General features: G+C 40.8%; 1 protein-coding gene across 10 annotated transcripts in view; it reads right to left on the reverse strand.

Moving 5' to 3' along the window:
* Positions 1 to 22,374, reverse strand: part of ULK4 (unc-51 like kinase 4) — a 505,777-nt gene that overhangs the window by 399,017 nt on the left and 84,386 nt on the right. For 9 of the 10 annotated variants that reach the window (XM_045163883.1, XM_045163880.1, XM_045163881.1 and 6 more), the window contains exons 19-20: positions 16,246 to 16,329; positions 5,088 to 5,249 (exon numbers count right to left, since the gene is read on the reverse strand). In XM_045163883.1, coding sequence (XP_045019818.1) covers positions 5,088 to 5,249; positions 16,246 to 16,329 — 246 coding nt within the window. The remainder of the gene's footprint in view (positions 1 to 5,087; positions 5,250 to 16,245; positions 16,330 to 22,374) is intronic. The other variant, XM_045163885.1, reaches the window with a different exon arrangement.

The following is a 22,374-nucleotide window of genomic DNA, read 5'->3' on the forward strand; positions in this document are numbered from 1 at the left end:
AAGTCATGGAAGAAATAACCTTTAATTCGTCACTCTGGATATAAAACACAGTTGAGAGTTCACAGAGGCTTAAGAGCATATGAGTATTTGTATTTCCCAAATTTAAAAAAATTAAATCTCAAGAACGACTTTCAGTGATCTGGTGTTTAAAATATTTGCTTATTGAAACAGAGTTTGAAATTCCATTTTATAGCTGGAAAGAACATTTTCAGTTCAAAATTCACTACAAAATTTACCTCAAAAAGGACACTGTGTTATCTCTAGTTTTTTCATAAACTTTTTTTTAAGGTTAATTGCTTTACAGTATTGCATTGGTTTCTACCAAACATCAACATGAATCAGCCATAGATTTACCCATGTTTTCCAGAATTTTTAACCATCTATTTATTAAAGCAATGTCTAAGAAAAGGGACTTAATTTGGAAGTGAAGGCTGCATACCTATTAGACATGAACAGAATCACCGTGGAATAAGTTAAGAACCATTTCTTTTCTGTCTCTTGAATGATTTTTTTTATGTCATATCAAAATTACCTTGGGAACTTCTTCAAACTCTACACTCTCTCATCTGACCTCTGAGACCTTAAGCTACATGGGAAAGGGGCAGCGGGTGGAGAGAGAGGAGGAATAGTCAGTGTTGTTGAAAAGTTCTCCTACAACGCCGGGGTGAACCACCACCCTGGAGCACTCTTCACTTTGTGACTCTTCCTCAGGGCCCTCCAGAGATCATAAATGGACCGCCCAGTCACCTCCCTCACTGGAGCCATTCTACTCAATCTAACAGTTTCTCTGGTTCCCACTGTGGTTCATATAGAGATTCCCTACAAACCTAATAAATCCAGAAATCCTCTTATCCATTCAACACATTTCCCAAGTCAGGTCCACTCCCTTCAGGTCCATCCTAAGCAATGGATGCCATTCCTGAGGGGGGAGGATTAATTACCATCTTTCACTCTACACCCAGGGCAGTGTTTTCCAAGAGCTTCAAGGCCTAGGGCAGCGTTTCTCAAACTTCAATAGGCATTAGAAGTGCTTGTTAGAATGCAGATTACTGGGCGTCTCCCTTCAGAGGCTCTGAGACAGTAGCTCTGGGTCAGGGTCCAAAATCCCATGTTTCTTACAAACTCCTAGGTTATTTAATGCTGCTCATCTGAGGCCCACAATGGTATAGGGGACTCTATGGGGCCAAGAGATGACTAGGCCAGTCTGGGTGAGAAGTGGTGGTGGCCTGGATTTCAGGGGTAACAGAGCTGCAGAGAGAGGCACACAGTCCTGGACTGTATTTGTGAATCACAGTCAAAGGACAGGTTGACTAGCTGGATGTAAACAGCAAAGGGGAAGGAAACATGGAAGATGAAGCATAAAAAATGACATCTAGCCCTTTGTTTTCCTTCATCTATCTTCCCTTTCCTTCCCTTCCCAAAGACAATACATCAGATTCTGAGGAAAGGGGGCAGACACGGGAACGCGGGCCTCCGCTCACAGAGCCCAGGAAGTAGAGCGGCAGTGGCAAGGCAGGAGGATGATGACACAGAGGAGGCGGCCAGAGGGGACGGAGTCTGCCACGCTAAATAAACGAGCTGAACAGGTCAATAAATGGACTGAGAATAATGGGAACCAGGTTTCTGTCCGAGAAGAGATTTACAGATATAGAAAATGGGAGGTCTAGAAAGATTTCTAATATATTGGATTAAAATTGGAAGTATCAGTATGAATGCATGAGTTTTGTTCCAAATACCTACAATGACAGATGTAAGAACAATTCTATCTATGTGGGAATATGTGCACAGGTGTGTGCTTAGTCACTCAGTTGTATCCGACTCTTGGAAATCCCATGGATTGTAGTCCGCCAGTCTCCTCTGTCCATGGAATTTTCCAGGCTAGAATACTGGAGTGGGTTGCCATATCCTTCTCCAGGGGATCTTCCTGATCCAGGGATCAAGCCCACGTCTCCTGCATTGGCAGGCAGATTCTTTACTACTGCGCCACCTGGGAAGCTCCATATGTATATATGGGTACATATACTTTTTTTCTATTTCTGAATACTTAGAAGGCCTGCAAACAATAAAACCCCAAAGCAGTAAGCACATCACCCAGACTGTGGGTTCTAAACATCAAAGCTTCCTTGTAGAAATGACTGGTTCCAAGGTTGGCAGAGTGAAAATACGAAAGTAGTCCAAAAACTGCATGGTTTCAGAAAGGAATTAAGTGATCAAACAATGACAGAAATAAATCAACAGGACACAAAAGCCAGCTTGGAGGGCTTCTAGCATGATCTGAGCATCCAAACAATGCATAATAACAGTGGTAACAGTAATATGACATTGCACTTCATCAAATAAAATGGGCATCCCTAATCATAATGAAACAAATACACACATATATGAGAGAGAAGGGACAGCGCATCCTTATGATAGAATTCCAACCAATACCAAAGGCCTATTTCTGCACTGCTGTTAAGTACAATGTGCAACAGTTTTTACATGTTTAACGGGTTACAGAAACAAACAGAAAAATAAAACAAAAAGAATATGGGACCTAGGGAGGTGGGATCGGGTAGGGTAGAAAGGAAGCCCAGGAGGGAGACGATATATGTATACATACAGCTCAATTTGTCATACATCAGAAATTAACACAACATTATAAAGCAATTATACTCCAGTAACAACATACAGCTTTAAAAAAAAAAAAAAAAGAATATGGAACAGAGACTGTATGTGGCCACCAAAACCCAAGGTACATACTATCTGGCCCTTTATAGAAAATATTCGCCAACTTCTAATATAAAAGGGATGAAGCAACTGGATAATCATCATATAGCAACCATCACAGAGGCATCTGGCCCAAGCAGGGATCCTCAATGGTGCTAAGGAGGTTCAATGGGAAAACACTAGACAGACCCAGGTTGAGCCTTACCCTAAAAATTACAAGCCCCACACCCTTTAAACTCATAAATGACATGAAGTTCCCAGAAAGGCTGAGAAACTGTTTCAAACTGAAGGAGACTAAAGAAATATGAAAACAATATATTAACACATTACTGAATATGATCCTGGGGCATAAAAGAAGAAAGAGACATTTTGGGGGTAACTGGCAAAATTTCAGTGAAAAATTAATAATGTAGATGAAGGCTGAGAACAAAATATAAGAAGCCCAAGATGAAAGAGTGAAGCTTACCATGTCAGATGAAGAAAGTGCTAGAAGGTGTGAGACTTTGGTGGAAACAACTGGAAAGAACTTTGCCAAGAAAAGAAACTATACTGAGCATAAAGATAAAAATGATAACATAAACCCAATTAAAGCAAGACAGGTTTTTTTTTAAGTCCAGGATTAAAATGAATGCCTTAAGTAAGATATGACTCCAAGATGCCTTGAGAAAGTTCACTGGTATATTCTGTAACTCTTTCTGACAGTTTCTTCCTAATTACTAATATCACAACTTGGGGAAGGGATTCTAACAATGTGAAGCTCATGAAGCAGATGTCCTTTGTTTAAAGATATTCAGTGAGCAGGATTGTTAGCCCTTGATCTTCAAAATAACACGGTAAATAAAAGAACTCAAAAATATCCATCAGGGGCTGTGCTGACGGCTCAGTGGTAGAGTCCGCTTGTCCATGCAGAAGACACAGGCACGATCCCTGATCCAGGATGATGCCACATCCCATGGAGCAACTAAGCCCGTGTGCCGCAACTATCGAGCCCAGGAACTGCAGCTACTGAAGCCCACGCCCTGGAGCCCGTGCTGCACAACAAGAGAAACTGCTGCAATGAGAAGCCTGTGCACCACAACTAGAGAGGAGCCTCTGCTCGCTGCAATGAGAGAAAGCAAGCCTGGACAACAGCCCAAAATAAATAAATAAAATTATAAAAATATATATGTCCATCAATACCCAATTTAGCAATATGCAAGTCATTAGAGATTTCAGCAAGACTAGATTCATTCACATTTTTAGGACAGATAACTGAAAACAGGCCAAAAAGGAGTATTTGTGGCAAAAACCCTTTCAAGAAGTATGGCTGGGGTGATGGGGGAACAAATGGAGGTACCCCCTAGAAAACTTTGGATATGTTTTTATATGAGATTTTTTTTTATTGGGGTAAAGAATACATAAGCGCTAATTAGAAACATTTAGTAGACAAGGAGAGGTTAAAGATTTAGGAAAGAGCAAAAATAACCATTGGACTGAAGATTCTCAAGAACAGATAGAAGAACAATGGAGAAGCTTCTCTGAGAGGAGAAGGGGCAGCTCATCAGTTGTAGGAGGAAGGGAAGAACTGAGGCAGGACAGGTATGGAGGCAAACGGGTCCACAAACGCGGAAGACATACACAGGGATAACTCCCATTGGACATCTCCATTGTTATCTGGGGAGCATGGCGGAAGTCACTCACTGAGAATGAAGGAGGGAAAAGTGTGGCAATGGAGGCTTAAGGAATAAAGATAAGTCTGAAACTTGGCACAGGGAGAAGCACAAGGATGAGTCAGCTCGAGAAATACAGGGAGGCTACCAGATAACACTGAGAGCCCAGATAAGATCAAAAAGAGCATCTAAATAAATCATGAGAAAGGCTTGAATCATTTTCACTGACCCTTATATTGATACAACCAGGTTAACACATCTGCATCCATAATTACCTTTTACACCAAGTCATTATAACCATGGAAGTGAAGCAGTAGACAATCAGGATACAAAAACTACAAAATCATAGATGCCTGAAGTTTAACATGAATTCATTTGAACCATATGACAAACCCACTGAACATAAAATCTGAAAGAGGGGGCTAACAAGAAAAGTCAAGGAGCACTAAAAATATACCCGACCAAATGCTATACCCTATCCACTACTGCAGTTTTCCACTATCACCTCCAAATAGTTTTGGGAATCCTAATGTCAGGATCACACAAGATCCTTTTGGAATGTCCCGACAGTCCTCTTGCCTCAGGAGAAAAATCAAGTTACTGTTCTCACCAACTGCCACTCTTGAGATTTCTACCTATTCAATGAAATTCACTCTATGTCTAGCACAGTTCTTCAAACTTGGTATTTAAATAGATGCAAATATATCCCCCAAAGACGCTCCATCTTACCGATATTGCTGTTATCCTAAGAGAATCAACCGTGGAATGTTTGAATAGGTACCATAAAACAGGCCCAATTTCCCCAGTAATAAAGCCCTGGGCCTGAGCAGAAAACGTAGTGCAGACATTTTCAATAATCTTTGCTGCCATGTGATTCACAACACGCTCCTCCTACAGAGAGAGAGAGAAGAGCACAAGGAGAAAATTAAATAGATATTATTAATATTTAGGATGGCAAATATATACACATCATTTTTTCGTAACCACTGCTTTACAAATAAAGACCTGACACCAAGACCATCACCTGCCCCTGGATGCATCGGGTGTTTCTGGAGGTGTGGCCATTTTTTCAGGCTACTATAGAACCGTTACATTTGGTTGATCATTAAACGTAGTTTAACATAATTCTCCATATATTGTTGTTGTTGCTGTTGTCTAGTTGCTAAGTTGTGTCCGACTCTTTTGTGACCCCACGGACTGTAGCTTGCCAGGCTCCCCTTTCTGTCCATGGGATTTCCCAGGCAAGAATACTGGAGTGGGTTGCCATTTTCATCCCCAGGGGATATTCCTGACCCAGGGATCGATCCCACACCTCCTACATTGCAGGTAGATTCTTTACTGCTGAGCCACTAGGGAAGCCCCTAATTTTCCACATATTTCCATAAAAAGGTTGAAATAATCTAGAAAATACACATAACTTATAGTATAACAAAAACTTGACGATGATTTTAAAATCATAACGAGTATGCACAACAATCATCAGAAGTTACTCTGGGATGGAAATAATTAGCTAAAGACCACCTAAATACAGGGCATCAAGGAAAGTCCTAAGAAAGAAATTGCCCCAGTGGTGTGACCAAATTAACCTCAACTAAAGGCTGTACTATATTGTCCTAATAATGCTTAAAAGTCTCAAAAAGGATCAAGCTATTTCCAGGTAACTTAAATGAGTCCAAGAAAAAGCACAAAAGCACTTAAAAGACTTTTTAAAAAAAAAGCACAAAAGTACTTGCTGCTGCTGCTAAGTCACTTCAGTCGTGTCCGACTCTGTGTGACCCCACAGACGGCAGCCCATCAGGTTCCCTCGTCCCTCAGATTCTCCAGGCAAGAACACTGGAGCGGGTCGCCATTTCCTTCTCCAATGCATGAAAGTGAAGAGTGAAAGTGAAGTCGCTCAGTCGTGTCCGACTCTTAGTGACCCCATGGACTGCAGCCTACCAGGCTCCTCCATCCATGGGGTTTTCCAGGCAAGAGTACTAGAGTGGGGTGCCACTGCCTTCTTAAAAGACTTAAAAACAAAATGCCCAACAACATAAAAATCACAATATTTGACATATGATTAAATTCACACACACAGAACAGGAAAATATGACTCATAAGAGAAAATTCAGTGATAGAATAAGAAAAAAGCATTTAAATGGCTATTATAAATACAGTCCATATACTGAAGAAGAAAGAAGCATGTTAAGAATGAAAGAAATAGATTAAAAAATGACCCAAGTCAGAAGACTACAGATTATAATGTTTAATATGAAAAATACACTGAATTGGAATATCATCAGACTCTGCACACTCAATGACTAAAGAAGGTTAGTGAAGACATAGCAATTAGCAAAAAAAAAAAAGAAAAAGCGAGAATACTGGAGTGGGTTGCCACGCCCGCCTCCAGCCTATCTTCCCAACCCAAAGATCAAAACCAAACGTCTCTTATGGCTGGCAAACGGGTGCTTTACCCCTTGGTGCCACCTAGGAAGCCCAATCTAAAAAACTCAATGAACCTCAAGAGGAAGAAAGAAAAATAACATCAAGGTACATCATAATAAGAAAGCTGAATGTCGAAGAACTGATGCTTTTAAACTGTGGTGTTGGAGAAGATTTGAGAGTCCCTTGGACTGCAAGGAGATCAAACTGGTCAATCCTAAAGGAAATCAGTTCTGAATATTCATTGGAAGGACTGATGCTGAAGCTCCGATACTTTGGCCACCTGATCTGAAGAACTGACTCACTGGAAAAGACCCTGATGCTGGGTAAGACAGAAGGCAGGAGGAGAAGGGGACAACAGAGGATGAGATGGTTGGAAGGCATCACCAACTCGATGGACTTGAGTTTGAGTAAGCTCTGGGAGTTGGTGATGGACGGGGAAGCCTGGTGTGCAGTCCACAGGGTCAGACAGTCCAATACGACTGAGTGACTGAACTGAGCATCATAAGCAGACTGCTAAAAGGCAATGATACAGAGAAATTCGTAGAGACAGTGACAGTAAAGGACACATAGAGATTTCTTACACAGTACCTCACAAAGGTAAGGGTGATGGGGGGCTTCTCATCAGAAATAACGCAAACCAGAACACAGAGGAACCATATCGCTGAAGTACCCAAAGAAAAAGAACTGTCAACCTATAAATGTATACCCAACAATAACACCTTTCAAAACAAGTTGGTAAAAGGTACAAATTTTCACCTATAAGATGAATAAGGTCTGGAGGTCTAATGTAAAATGATGTGACTCTAGTTGATAACACTATATTGTATAATTGAAATTTGCTAAAAGAGGAGAATTTAAATGTTCTCACTCCTACCACCCAAAAAAGGTAACAGGATAAAATATGAGACGATTTATGTGTTGACTCGATAGGGGAATGAATGCATCTATCACAATGATTGCATGTATCAAATCATCACTTTGTACACTTTAAATATCTTACAATTTCATGTCAATTATACTGCAATAAAACTGAAAACAATTTAAATATCTATCTCTGATAAAAGAGACAAAAAACAATCAGCATGAACATAGATTTATATCCATATGTATCGATCAGATTAACAAGCTTGACCTACTTTGAGAGAAAAAGCACATGACTCAACAATGGCAGAACTGAACTTTTTTCCCCTAATTACACATACATACTGAGTCATGGGAGAAGTCTCAACAAATTCCAAAGACTTAAAATCATACATACACCATTTCCTCTATCCACAATACCATGAAGTTAAACATAATAATAAAAAGATTTTTTTTTTAAAAAAAGATAGGTATTAAATGAGAAAGACACAAAAGAGCTATAGAATTTATTAAGTCTACAAAGCATATAATGGGATAAAACAGTTAAAGGAACATGAAAATTTACACAGAAGTCCAACCAGTGTAAACTGCACAGCCCTGTGGAGCTTCCGCCCTAAGATTATCTGCCACAGGAGAAGAGGAGGTGCAGACCTCACTCTGGCAGCGAGCACACCACACTTTGTGCCTCTGACCTCACCAAGAGTCAGGAAGCTGATCTACTCCCTGAACTCAGAAAAAACCTCAGGATTGCTTCTTTATGCCATTCTCAAAGGTTCGCTTTAAGTCACATTAGGCAACTCCATACTTGGTAAGGCCTGCTGCATTCTACTAATATTAGCATTCCAAATACTATGAATAGTGATATTAAAGAGAAAAACACACACACAAAAAAGCCTGCATCGTTCCTATTCCCCATACACATTGCCCACTTTCACTACATAAAGGCAAGGAGAATGGTGCATACCTCAGAGAACCCGATGTTGATGGCACACGCGTTCTTCATTAGGAAAATTAAACTTAAAACTGTGACAGTAACAAAAACAGAAAATGTAGCTGTACATTTTCACTTTTATCCAATATCAAGAGAATTTAACTTCTCCGTCCTCATTTTAGATAACTAGTGTCCAAAAACACTTCAAAGATAATACACATAATGACTAATACCTCTATACTTTCTAATTCAAGTCCTGTCTTTTTCTAATTAAATACATAAGCAATTTACCACTAGCTTTCTTTTTTAAAAGCACTAATTAAAAATTGAAAATTCAATTTCCTCTTAAAAGAAATTTGTTATATCGAAATTGTCTAATAAGCTTTTGTTCAGAAATGAATAATTAGGCCAAGGATTTATTATTTGAGCCTCACATTTTAACATATGCCAGGTGTCAGTTCAGCACCCATAATTATAAACAGACTAATATGCAAGTTATTTAAAAAAGATGAGGTTGATTAGATAGATGCAAATGCATACAATGAATCTCCTCTAAACATGTGGAAACATTCTAGGTGCTATTTTCAGCTTCTGTGCGCACTGTAGCGTAGGTTGCTACCTACCCAGATGAAAATAACTACTTTCAAGGAAAGTCAGCTTCCTTGGCCTCCCTACTTCATGCACATACTGAACATATGCCATATAAGTTCAATGCCAAATGTTCCCAGGATCAATACAGTGATGATACCAAGCACATAATCCGTCTTTGCTAGTATAATCATTGGAAGGACTGATGCTGAAGCTCCAATACTTCGGCCACCTGATATGAAGAGCTGGTGGCCTTCACTGGAAAAGACCCTGATGCTGGGAAAGACTGACTGCAAGAGAAGGGGAGACAGAGGATGAGATGGTTGGACGGCATCACGGATTCAATGGATATGAGTTTGAGCAAACTCAGGGAGATAGTGAAGGATAGGGAAGCCTGGCAGGCTGCAGTTCATGGGGTTGCAACGAGTTGGACACAACTTAGCGACTGAAAAACAAACATGAGGGTCAAAGCAATGGAATGGAAAGCTGTCAAAGACAGCCCAAGTCAGAAGCACATGGAAGATCAGCCAGCAAGGTACCTTTTTTCATACAAAACATCAGGTGGGGCTCCAACTATCAAACTACTCCAGAGTGGCACACCTGGGACTCAAATCCACATCCTCTGACTCCCAGCTCAAAGTCTCCAAAATGCCAACGCCAAGTCGAAACAATGACTCAGTGTCATCATGGACACCTTTTCTTCTATACTGCCACACTCTCTTCAAAACAGTTACACCAGAGAGACTTCCTTGGTGGTCCAGGATTCTTAACAAACAATCCGCCTTCCAATGCAGGGGACAAGGATTCGATCCATGGCTATGGAACTAAGATCTCACATCCCACGGGGCAACCAAGTCCAAGTGCCGCAACCTAGGCCCAGCACAGCCAAAATAAAAACAAATAAAATTTTCAAACATAAAATGTTATGCCAGATTTTTTTTTTTTGGCATATTCCACCCAAAGTCTCTCACTCTAAATATTTCCCTCTTTCCACCTGAGCATTTACATCTGTAACAAGATCAAAATCACCTGACTCACATTTCTACTATCATTGTTAAAATTACAGAAATCATAACAGGTTGACCTGTTTGGAAAACAACGTCATAATCTCTTAGGTAATCTTTTGAAAAAGAGAAAGTTTCCTGAACACTATTTAAATAAACTCATAACAGTCCCAGAGTAAGACCACCTTTCTCTCCCAAAGTGCATCCTACAATGTGCCACAGGATAAGATATGTCTGTGGGCAAATAAATTTGAAAACATCATATACAATATGGTCCCATGTGGATTCATAATTAAAAGTTCTGAAAAGTACTAAATAAAACAAAACCATTCAACTTTGATTAACCCGATATGTCCCAATGTATTTGACTAGAAAACCCTTATCATAGAACACGTAGGAAAATCCCTTGGCAAAGTTAGTTATCTATGCACCAGAAACATGAACAAAATTTATAATTTAAAACTAAAATTGTCTTCTAAGAAATTTACATATGAATTAAAACAAAAAAGTACAATTCCCATAGCACATTTTTCTCAATGCACAGATTAGAAGGATAAGGGGTAAAAATCAGAATCAATGGCCCATTTTCAATAAGGCATGTTACTAAGCTTTGAAAGTATAAAAAGGTCAATAAGTTAGGCAGAAAACATCAATATATTTAAGAACAACAGAAACAGCACAACAATGTTAATGTTCTGAATGCTACTGAACTATATGCTTAATAGCTAAGATGGCAAATAGTATATATATTTTACCAAAATTTAAAAACATACAGAGAAATAGAATAGACATTCTTAATCTATACAGTAATGCAACTTTGTTATTATAACAAAAGAAAAAAGAGGCAATAAAATCCCACCTCCCTGAAAAAGTTTAAACCATCCCATAAAAAAGCCTGGACCCAGAAAAAAATGTAAACTAGGGATTATCTGTGGAGAAGGCAATTGCAACCCACTCCAGTACTCTTGCCTGGAAAATCCCATGGGCAGAGGAGCCTGCTAGGCTGCAGTCCATGGGGTCGCTAAGAGTTGGACACGACTGAGCGACCTCACTTTCACTTTTCACTTTCATGCACTGGAGAAGGAAATGGCAACCCACTCCAGTGTTCTTGCCTGGAGAATCCCAGGGACAGGGGAGCCTGGTGGGCTGCCGTCTGTGGGGTCGCACAGAGTCGGACACGACTGAAGCGACTTAGCAGCAGCAGCAGCAGGGATTATCTATAAAATAACAATAATGGAAACACTACATGTCAAAATAATGGGACACAGCTAACACTAGGTTGAGACGAAAGTTGATAGTCTTGAGTGTCTTAGTCACTACGTAAGAGAAGGAAAGAAAATGCAAATGTAGTTACAAAACAGCAAGAAATGGCACACTAAACCAGAGATTAAAAAAAAAATCACTTTCCTAATAAATGAAGATAGAGCAGTATCTTAATCATCTTTGCCTCTCCTGTATCCAGCCAGTACATAATATGTTTCATAAATGCTACTTCTAAAGAATGGGAGCTGTATCTGAGAGAGTTGACTTAAGCAGTGAATTAAATACATTAGCAGAATGTCATGGAAAATTCAAAGGAATTACACTAGTCTGGTGGTTTTTGCCATACACTGACATGAATCAGCCACAGGTGTACATGTGTCCCCCGTCAGAAAATGAAATCTCGATCCCCCTGTTATAATTTGACTCAAGATATTTTATGATAAATACATCATAAAAAGCAGAGTTATTCTTGTATGCATTCCATCAAAGAGAATCAGAGAATGCAGAAATTAGCATTGAAAAATCAAAAAAAAAAAAAAAAAAGAACTACAATCATCTTATTTCAGTGTTTTTTAAACCAAATATGACATTCTCTTGTTAGTCTTCTCATTGAGTATGCCTTCCATTTTCACTACTATCAATCCTCCTTAAATTTATTCATAGACGTATACTCTCAATCAATGTACCAACAGGTGAACATGTAATTTTTAGAATCAACTTTTCAAGTAAAAAGAAAATTAAAAAGGAGCTCAGAAACTCATGAAAAAGATTACAAGGGTAACAAAAAATGTCAGTGTTTATTTTCAAAATTATTAAAAAGTAAGGACTATTAATTTAAACAGCATGGCACAGATAATAGCCCAACAGAACTAATTAGAGCCCAGGAAGAGACATGCACAGACATGACAGAGGTGACATCAGAGTCGTGGGGAGAAGACTTTTCATTAAATGATGCTGGGATAACTGATTACATTTATTTTAAAAACAGAACTGGACCCACACGTATCACCACACACAGACACACAAAACAATTACAAATAAACTTCTGAACAGAAAAAAGGAAAAAATAAAAAATAACTTTTAGAAGAATAACATGGGCATCCCTCGTGGCTGAATGGTAAAGAATCCGTCTGCCAGTGCAGGAGACACAGGTTGGATCCCTGACCCGGGAAGACCCCACATGCCTCAGAGCAACTGAGACCAAGCGCCACAACTACCGAGCCTGCGCTCTAGAGCCCCGGAGCCACAGCAACTGAGCCCGCACGTTTGAGAGCCCGTGCTCCACAAGAGAAGTCCCACAGTGAGAAGCCTGCACACCGCACGGAGAGTAGGCCCCACTCGCTACAGCTAGAGAAAGCCTGTGCAGCAGCGAAGAGCCAGCACAGCCAAAAATAAATGAAGTGAAAGTGAAAGTCACTCAGTCGTGTCCAACTCTGCAAATTTTCCAGGCCAGAACACTACAGTGGGTAGCCTTTCCCCTTCTCCAGGGGATCTTCCCAACCCAGGGATCAAACCCAGGTCTCCCGCATTGCAGACGGATTCTTCACCAGCTGAGCCACAAGGGAAGCCCAAGAATACTAGAGTGGGTAGCCTATCCCTTCTCCAGCAGATCTTCCTGACCCAGGAATCAAACCGGGGTCTCCTGCATTGCAGGCAGATTCTTTACCAACTGAGCTATAAGAGAAGCCCAAAAATAAATAAAAGTATACACAAAAACTTTTATTTATTTTTGGGCTTCCCTGATAGCATCACTGACTCAACGGACACGGGTTTGGGTGGACTCTGGGAGTTGGTGATGGACAGAGAGGCCTGGCGTGCTGTGGTTCATGGGGTCGCAAAGAGTCGGACACGACTGAGCGACTGAACTGAACTGATACACACAAAGGAATATGTAATAGCACATCTTAGTGTTAGATTAACATCTCATGGATTGATAAATTTCTATTAAAATTAAGAACTTCTGCTTAGCCACAGATACTATAAAGAAAATGAAAAGACCAAACATCTTATGGATTGAGAAATATCTATTAAAATTAAGAACTTCTGCTTAGCAACAGACACTGTAAAGGAAACGAAAAGATCAAACACAAAATAGAAAAGTATCTGGGACCCGTGTAAACAAGAAAAGATTAATATCCAGAATACATAAAAGAAATTCCTGTGGGTAGAGTACCATGACATCTGAATTTTTTCAAACATCTCAGAAAATAAACAAATGAATAAATAATAAATACACATATATGGATATATATACATACACACATATTACAGCAAAGCAAAGAAGGCAAATATATTAACAGCTGATGGAAATAAAGGCCACTAGTTTTCTTTCCTTTTCTAATACTTGAAACATTTTATAGCAATAGCTGGTGGAGGATGATGGTATGCAGAATTCCTACAAAGCAACAGAAGAAACTGGCTTAAGACTTGATAATCTTTTTCAAAACAGGAAATTCCAAAAACCAAGATAAAACAGAAAAAGATGGTCATCCTCATTAGTACTCAAGAAAATACATATTAAAATGACACTGAGGAAACAATTTAATGGTCATGAGATTGTCAAAAATTTAAACTGCGACTCTATCAAACGTTCAAGAAGATGTGGGTTAATGGATACTCCTATATAAACTGATACACGTGTGTTCCTGCATTGAGGCATACACCAACACACTATTCAGTGGTACCGATGAGCCGCACTTTACACAATCAACATGTATCAACCTCAACCTAACTTTAAGCAAAAGAAAAAAAAATTAAGTCTCAAAAAATAAAAAAAAAAAAAAAGAACACGGTGCCAATCCATTTAGAATCAATCAATCTAGTATTTAGCAACACACTCAAAAAGGGAAACAAAATAAAGAAACATTTGCGAAAAGAAAAAAAAAATTTAAGAAAACCTTGGTGAAGTTTATCACCAAAGTCAGAATAGCGGTTACTCCTTGAAAGAAAGTACAAATTTCAATCCAGAAGAGACAGAGAATTCTCTAAGCAACCAGCCTTTTGCTTTTTAACAGAGTGAGTCAGAGTATGCGCTTTTAACCATATCCATACAATTCATATACTCTTCTGTAAGAAAAGAACCTACATTCAGAAATACCAGTAGGAGCTGGGAAAACAGTTTTCTACATTAAAAAAATTAAATCATCGAAGACAAGTGGCTTAAAAATTATTTTACCTTCAACTATGTCCTGAATACAATAGACAAATTGCCTCAAGAACTGCTACAATTGAATTATTTTTGAAAAGACAAATCCTTTTTTAGGGGGAATGTTCACCTCTGAATTTGTCATTTTGTAGGGACAATGTTAGTGTACGTGCTGCCAAAGCATACACTAAAACGTCTTCCAAATATATAAAATTTTCACAAATTAGAGAGTTCTAGACTGTCTTCCCTCTTCATGAAACATATACAAGACCTGACACACTTACGAAGAGAGAATAAAAGACAAGTGTGTATACTCACTGTTAACTCTATCATTAGCTATATCATTATGTTACAATCAACAATGCACATGCATAGCAAACATTCTTCATAGTATGTACTCGATGATAAATACAGGAGCGGTTGGAGAGGACATATCTAATAAAGGACACCACCTCATGGGCTAGAACTGACCATCTTTTACTCAGCATTAATCTAAGTTTTATAAATTAAAGATACAAAGTTCTAAAACTTTCTTTACACCATTTAAAAAATCCCTGGAAGACTTCTTTCTCCTTTGAGCTCCTGTATTTTGTTCTTCGGTGTGAATGCACTTGACAGATTCCACTTTATAGTTTTATCTCATCTCCCACAACAGGTAGATGTATGCATGAACATAAAGTCCACCTTCTTCATCCGTGTGCCCCCTGGGCGTGCCTAGCTTGAGGCCCTGAATGATAAACCCAAACATGTCTTTTGACTACAGATAAAGATAACTTAATTCTCATATTGTTGATACAGCGCAGTTCACTGGCTTCATGCACGCCCCACAGGGACAAGGGACTACACATTCACCCTACAGGCTGGGACGTGCTCTCAATGCCTTTCTGGATCACTAGGGGAAAACTGCAGAGATTTTTCTGTACTTGGAACATCATGCCATTACCATAACATGCATGAAGTAATGAACTCAAAAGGAAGATGTTTGTTTTGACATTTTTTTTTTCATTCCTTAAGGAATGCTTTTAGCCTATGGCTTTGCCTTGGGTGAGACAATGTCAAGGTTTAAAGCAAACAAAAATGCCAGCCTTTGAGGTCAGTTATAAATCCTCCTCACGGTCACATACAGGAGCTACTTATGCAAGTTGGCTGGTTGGCCAGCTGGCTGGTTTTCAACCATGAATAGCAAGAGAAGGGATGTGCATAAACTGAAGAAACCACATCACATAATAACGACTACTTAATATTAAAATTAGTGGATGCTGGTGGCAGCTTTCTTGTTTCTGAACCACAAAATGGCAATATGACAAGATAATCACCGGGCTATCGAGGCTGGCAGAAAATTCCCTGCATACACCTGGCTTACTAAACTGAGTTACTGGTAACTGGAAGCGGGGGATTAACGATATATAATTGAGAGCTACTTAGATTGTTTATATTTGCTATCGTCTCTTAAAAGGCAAGACATTTAAACAAGTGAATGTGAGTTGGTTTTTTCACTTGCTCCCCTGTAGGTCACAGGCTCACAGTGGCTTGCCGGGATGATTTAAATTCAGGAGCGGTACAGTACTCGGCTGACAGGCTCGAGCACCGCTGCAGGCTACAATCCTCACACAGTGCCTGAAGGGTTATTACAATTGCAGGCGTCTACAGAGGACAACAAAGCAGCCTTACCCCTTCCCGAAGGCACCTCATTAGCACCGTGTATGCAGCCAAGGGAACAGCCCAGCATTCTCGGGGGTGCTTTTTTTTTTCTTCCTAAAAATGAAGTAGAAGGAAAGGCAGTGAGGCTAACGGCACAGAAGGTGTTAACCCTTTCAAGAAAAAAGGCTAAGTTTCACATACACAAATGACGTCGAACTTCTTAACATTCTACTGCAAGTACTGCTTACAACCTGCCAATTATGACCTGATGAGGGGTCCTTCACTGCAGTGTACATACAAAGCATTTCTTCTGTTTCCCAGTATGTCATATATGATGTTGATAAGCTCCCCTCAGCAACAGCTAGATGGAAAGAACCAAGGGATGACAGCATGATCTGGCTGATAGAGAAACCACTCCACTGATAACCACAGATTACGATACACACACTTCTACCTAAAGGTATGACATCATCTGGAATGACGTGGAAGCACAGAACACGCAGTTTGGAGTAGCATCTCTGGATAATCCATAGGAACAAGGAAAACACAGTATGCTACCTAGCAAGATGAAGCTCGACAAAAGCAAGTAACTAGGATCAATGAGTACACTGATTGGAAGGATATCAGGAATAATTCTTTCACAGAAGAACTAAGTTAGAAAAATAACCACAAGAACTCTCCTGGAACCTAACAAATAAAGTCACAAAATCAATCAGGGGCCACAGAGAAAGGTGAAAAAAAAAAACACTCTTGTTATAACAGAAGAGAGTAGCTTCTGCTTAGACAGAATATTTCTGTTTTAAGATTGTCCAAATGTTAGAAGTGGTACCTTACTGATCCAAAAGTACTTAATACCCATGATGGGAACTGTGACTCGTTAACACTGTACCCTTAATCATGAAATGCCACACATGGTTATAATCTAGCCATTATCAACCAGAGCTGCTCCAGCTCAAAAATCACCAGTTCAGCACCCGATTTAACTTTCAAACACAATGTGCCTCCCTTTCAGCTCATTTATTCACGACATTCACCACAGGGTTTCCTTAACATCCCTGGACCCTACTCCCCATGTTCCTCACCCTTTTTCTTTACCCCCGTCTACCCCTACCCACCTTGGCTGCCACTGAGATTCCTGGCCTATAATTTAATCACTCTTGACAAAGGCCTGAAGGACCTCATCCTTTGGAGTTTCACTGTCGCAGGTCTGGGGAAACTCAGCCTTACCCGAAGGCAGTGGCTTGTTCTCTCTAGGCCTGTGGTCAGACAGCTGGGCTCTGGGAGGGGGGACACCAAAAACACAGACTCCAGAGTAACGTAGAATGGGGAAGCCCAGGGACCTTCCAGGTCACTCACCAGGCCTGCTTCTCTCTCTGTTCGATTCCCTCTCCTGAAAAGCTACAGCATTTCAACCCACTGCCCTCCCAAAACTTCGCTTTTCTTCTTCACAAAGATCATGAAAGTCACAAGAGAGGAACCACGCGCTCACCTCCACCTGCAGCTGGCTGCTGCCCATACCCTGGGTCATTGTAGGACAGGTTCCTCCACCCCTTCCATGTGGGCTCACAAGTCCCCTCCCACTCTTCTTCCTTCAGGGTCACCAGCTTCTGGACTATCCCTTACTGTTCCTAAGTGTTCAACATCATGTCTCCATGGGATCCTTCCTATTTCTACCAGACTCACTGTCATCTCCCATTTTCAAAACAGCCCTCCGCCTCACACCCCTCTGCTCTTTCCCATGGTCATGCTCACTTTACACTGGCTTCCTCAGGATCCCACGTCCCTCTAAATCCTCAACACACAACAGTCTGACTTCTTCTTCCTCCCACTCCATGTTAAATAAATACAAAAACAGCTCTTGTTGGGTTCCTGGTTGACTTTTGTATCCACTCAACCCAGGGGACTTTTTGTAGTCCTTTTTCTTGGACCTTAACTTCCACATTCAGCCCTATAAACTCTTTTCTGAAATACCCACTCCTCTCCTGATTTTGCTCCTACTTCACTTACTCACAGTTAGGGTCCAGAAGCTTCTCTTTCAATCCTCCCATCTATTCTCCACATTGAAACCAGAGTCACCCTTGCAGCACTTAAGTCAGATGACATCCTTACCTTTCTTATAACTCTTAATCAGCTTCCTCTTGCCCTTAGGATCAAAACCCAGGCCCCCAACTTGGCTGAGGAGCCTTCCATGGTCACATCCCTGTCTCCTGCTCACTTCCCTCCTGTCCCACTGGCCACGCTGCAGCTCATGACTGAAAACAAGCACCTACTGTGTGCCAAGAACTCTTCTAAACAACAGTCATGCAGCTATGAGCAAGACAGACAAATGTTCTGTCTTAATGGTGTTCAGTGGGGCAGTGGTGGGAAGGGAGCGGTGGGCACAAAAAACATTTTTTTTACTTAAACAAAATAAACAAGGCAAGACAGTCATGCAAGCTATAAAGAAAAGCACAGCTGGCCAAGGGGTTAGAGGAAGTCTGTATGCAAAGGGCTTCATCTCACAGTTCTCAGGTTCAGAAGGAGGCTCTCTGCAGAACTCCATGCAAGAGAAGATGAACAGCAGATATCTGCAGGTAAACACTGTGAGCAGGAAGAACAGCGAATGCACAAGTATGGCAGCATGATCAGGGTGTGGGGGGTTCGAGGACCCATGGGGAGGCCAGTGAGGCTGGAAGGAGGAAGCGGCTAAGAGGGTAGTGAGGACAAAGGTCATATGGGAACTGAGGAGCAGTCCCCAAGGCCCAGAGGTGACCAGAGGGCTTTAGACGTGACAACAAGGAAGACAGGGAGCAGGGAGAGCTCTAGGAGTGACAACGGTGGAGTCGCCTGTGCTTCCACAGGCTCTCTCCAGCTTAGGTCTGGGGAAAAGACTGCAGTGCACACAAGAGTGATGCAACGAGACCATCTGGGAGTTCTTTCAACAGGCCAGGTGACAGATGGTGATGTGCTGGACCAAAAGAGACAAAACATGGGAACACCTGACTCTAGCTCATTATGCATCTTTGACAAAAGGAAGAAAAAGATACATAAACTAAAATATGCTGTCTCACACATTCCTCTACAGAATCACAGTCTGGACTGCAGTCCTCAAGCTTGTAACCTTGGGGTGTTGCCAGAGAGCCAAAAGGTCAGTACATCAGTCTCTATGTTATACACGATATGTATGTATGCACATGTGTGTGTGTGTGTGTGTGTGTGTGTGTATACAGGTATCGATAACTTCAGGTCAGTCCCAGTAGGTCAGCGCTGCCCTGAGATGTTAAGGTTTACCTACATTCAAAGTTGCAAAGCCACAAAACACCCTCATTGCATGAAACATTAGTGATTTTTGTGGATATAACTTCCTGTCATTAGTTCAGTTCAGTTCAGTCGCTCAGTCATGTCCGACTCTTTGCAACCCCGTGGACTGCCAGGCTTCCCTGTCCATCACCAATTCCCGGAGCTTACTCAAATTCATGTCCATTGAGTTGGTGATGCCATCCAACCATCTCATCCTCTGTTGTCCCCTTTTCCTCCCACCTTCAATCTTTCCCAGCGTCAAGGTCTTTTCCAAAGAGTTAGTTCTTCACATCACATGGTCAAAGTATTGGAGTTTCAGCTTCAGCATCAGTCCCTGCAATGAATATTCAAGACTGATTTCTTTTAGGATGAACTGATATAATCTCCTTGCAGTCCAAGGCACTCTCAAGAGTCTTCTCCAACACCACAGTTCAAAAGCATCAATTCTTTGGTGCTCAGCTTTCTTTATGGTCCAACTCTCACATCCATACATGACCTCAGGAAAAACCATAGCATTGACTAGATGGAACTTTGTTGGCAAAGTAATGTCTCTGCTTTGTAATATGCTGTCTAGGTTGATCATAGCTTTGCTTCCAAGGAGCAAATGTCTTTTAATTTCATGGCTGCAGTCACCATCTGCAGTGATTTTAGAGCCCAAAAAAATAAAGTCTGTCACTGTTTCCACTGTTTTCCCATCTATTTGCCATGAAGTGATGGGACTAGATGCCATGATCTTAGTTTTCTGAATGCTGAATTTTAAGTCAACTTTTTGACCCTCCTCTTTCACTTTCATCAAGAGGCTCTTTAGTTCTTCTTTGCTTTCTGCCATATCATTAAGATGTGGTCAAATGTCATGGCCACAGAATCATCCCTATACTAAAATAGCCTAGCTTATATCCAATTAAAGTAAGTAGCAAGAGAAATGATTCTTCAGATCTACTTTCAGAAATAAATGTGATTCTGTAACATTCCCTTTACAGAAGACTAAAAAACGCAAACTAGTCTATATGACAGAAGGCAAGTAAGTGCTTGCCTGGGGACAGGGAGAGAGGAAAGATGAAGGGTTTACCGAGGGTGCTAAGGAAACCTTTTGGAGGCGATGGAGATTTTCATTATCTTGACTGTGGTGATGGTTACACAGATGTATACATATATTCAGTTCAATTGGTCAGTCATGTCCCATTCTTTGCGACCCCATGAACCGCAGCATGCCAGGCCTCCCTGTCCATCACCAACTCCCAGAGTTCACCCAAACCCATGTCCATTGAGTCGGTGATGTCATCCAACCATCTCATCCTGTCATCCATTCTCCTCGTGCCCTCAATCTTTCCCAATATCAGGGTCTCTTCAAATGAGTCAGCTCTTTGCATCAGGTGGCCCAAGTATTAGAGTTTCAGCTTCAACATCAGTCCTTCCAATGAACACCCAGGACTGATCTCCTCTAGGATGAACTGGTTGGATCTCCTTGCAGTCCAAGGGACTCTCAAGAGTCTTCTCCAACACCACAGTTCAAAAGCATCAATTCTTCGGTGCTCAGCTTTCTTTATAGTCCAACTCTCACATCCATACATGACTACAGGAAAAACCATAGCCTTGACTAGATGGACCTTTGTTGGCAAAGTAATGTCTCTGCTTTTGAATATGCTATCTAGGTTGGTCATAACTTTCCTTCCAAGGAGTAAGCGTCTTTTAATTTCATGGCTGCAGTCGCCATCTGCAGTGATTTTGGAACCCAGAAAAATAAAGTCAGCCACTGTTTCCCCGTCTATTTGCCATGAAGTGATGGGACCAGATGCCATGGTCTTAGTTTTCTGAATGTTGAGCTTTAAGCCAACTTTTTCACTCTCCACTTTCACTTTCATCAAGAGACTCTTTAGTTCTTCTTCACTTTCTGCCATAGGGTGATGTCATCTGCATATCTGAGGTTATTGATATTGCTCCCGGCAATCTTGATTCCAGCTTGTGCTTCCTCCAGCCCAGCGTTTCTCATGACGTACTCTGAATATAAGTTAAATAAGCAGGGTGACAATATAAAGGCTTGACATACTCCTTTTCCTATTTGGAACCAGTCTGTTGTTCCATATCCAGTTCTAACTGTTGCTTCCTGATCTGCATAGAGGTTTCTCAAGAGGCAGATCAGGTGGTCTGGTATTCCCATCTCTTTCAGAATTTTCTACAGTTTATTGTGATCCACACAGTCAAAGGCTTTGGCATAGTCAATAAAACAGAAATAGATGCTTTTCTGGAACTCTCTTGCTTTTTCCATGATCCAGTGGATGTTGGCAATTTGATCTCTGGTTCCTCTGCCTTTTCTAAAACCAACTTGAACATTTGGAAGTTCATGGTTCACGTGTTGCTAAAGCCTGGCTTGGAGAATTTTGAACATTACTTACTAGCATGTGAGATGAGTGCAACTGTGTGGTAGTTTGAGCGTTCTTTGGTATTGCCTTTCTTTGGGATTGGAATGAAAACTGACCTTTTCCAGTCCTGTGGCCACTGCTGAGTTTTCCAAATTTGCTGACATACTGAGTGCAACACTTTCACAGCGTCATCTTTCAGGATTTGAAATAGCTCAACTGGAATTCCATCACCTCCACCAGCTTTGTTCGTAGTGATGCTTCCTAAAGCCCACTTGACTTCACATTCCAGGATGTCTGGCTCTAGTTGAGTGTGAGTGATCACACCATCATGATTATCTGCATTGTGAAGATCTTTTTTGTACAGTTCTTCTGTGTATTCTTGCCACCTCTTCTTAATATCTTCTATTAGTACTGACCAAATTGCAATTTTTAAACATGTGCAGTTTATGGTATGCCAACTATACCTCAGTTAAGCTGACAGAAAAGGTTAAAAAAAAAAAAAAAAAGACACACTCACAAA

Source organism: Bubalus bubalis, chromosome 21, assembly GCF_019923935.1.
Source record: "Bubalus bubalis isolate 160015118507 breed Murrah chromosome 21, NDDB_SH_1, whole genome shotgun sequence".
NCBI lineage: Eukaryota > Metazoa > Chordata > Mammalia > Artiodactyla > Bovidae > Bubalus > Bubalus bubalis.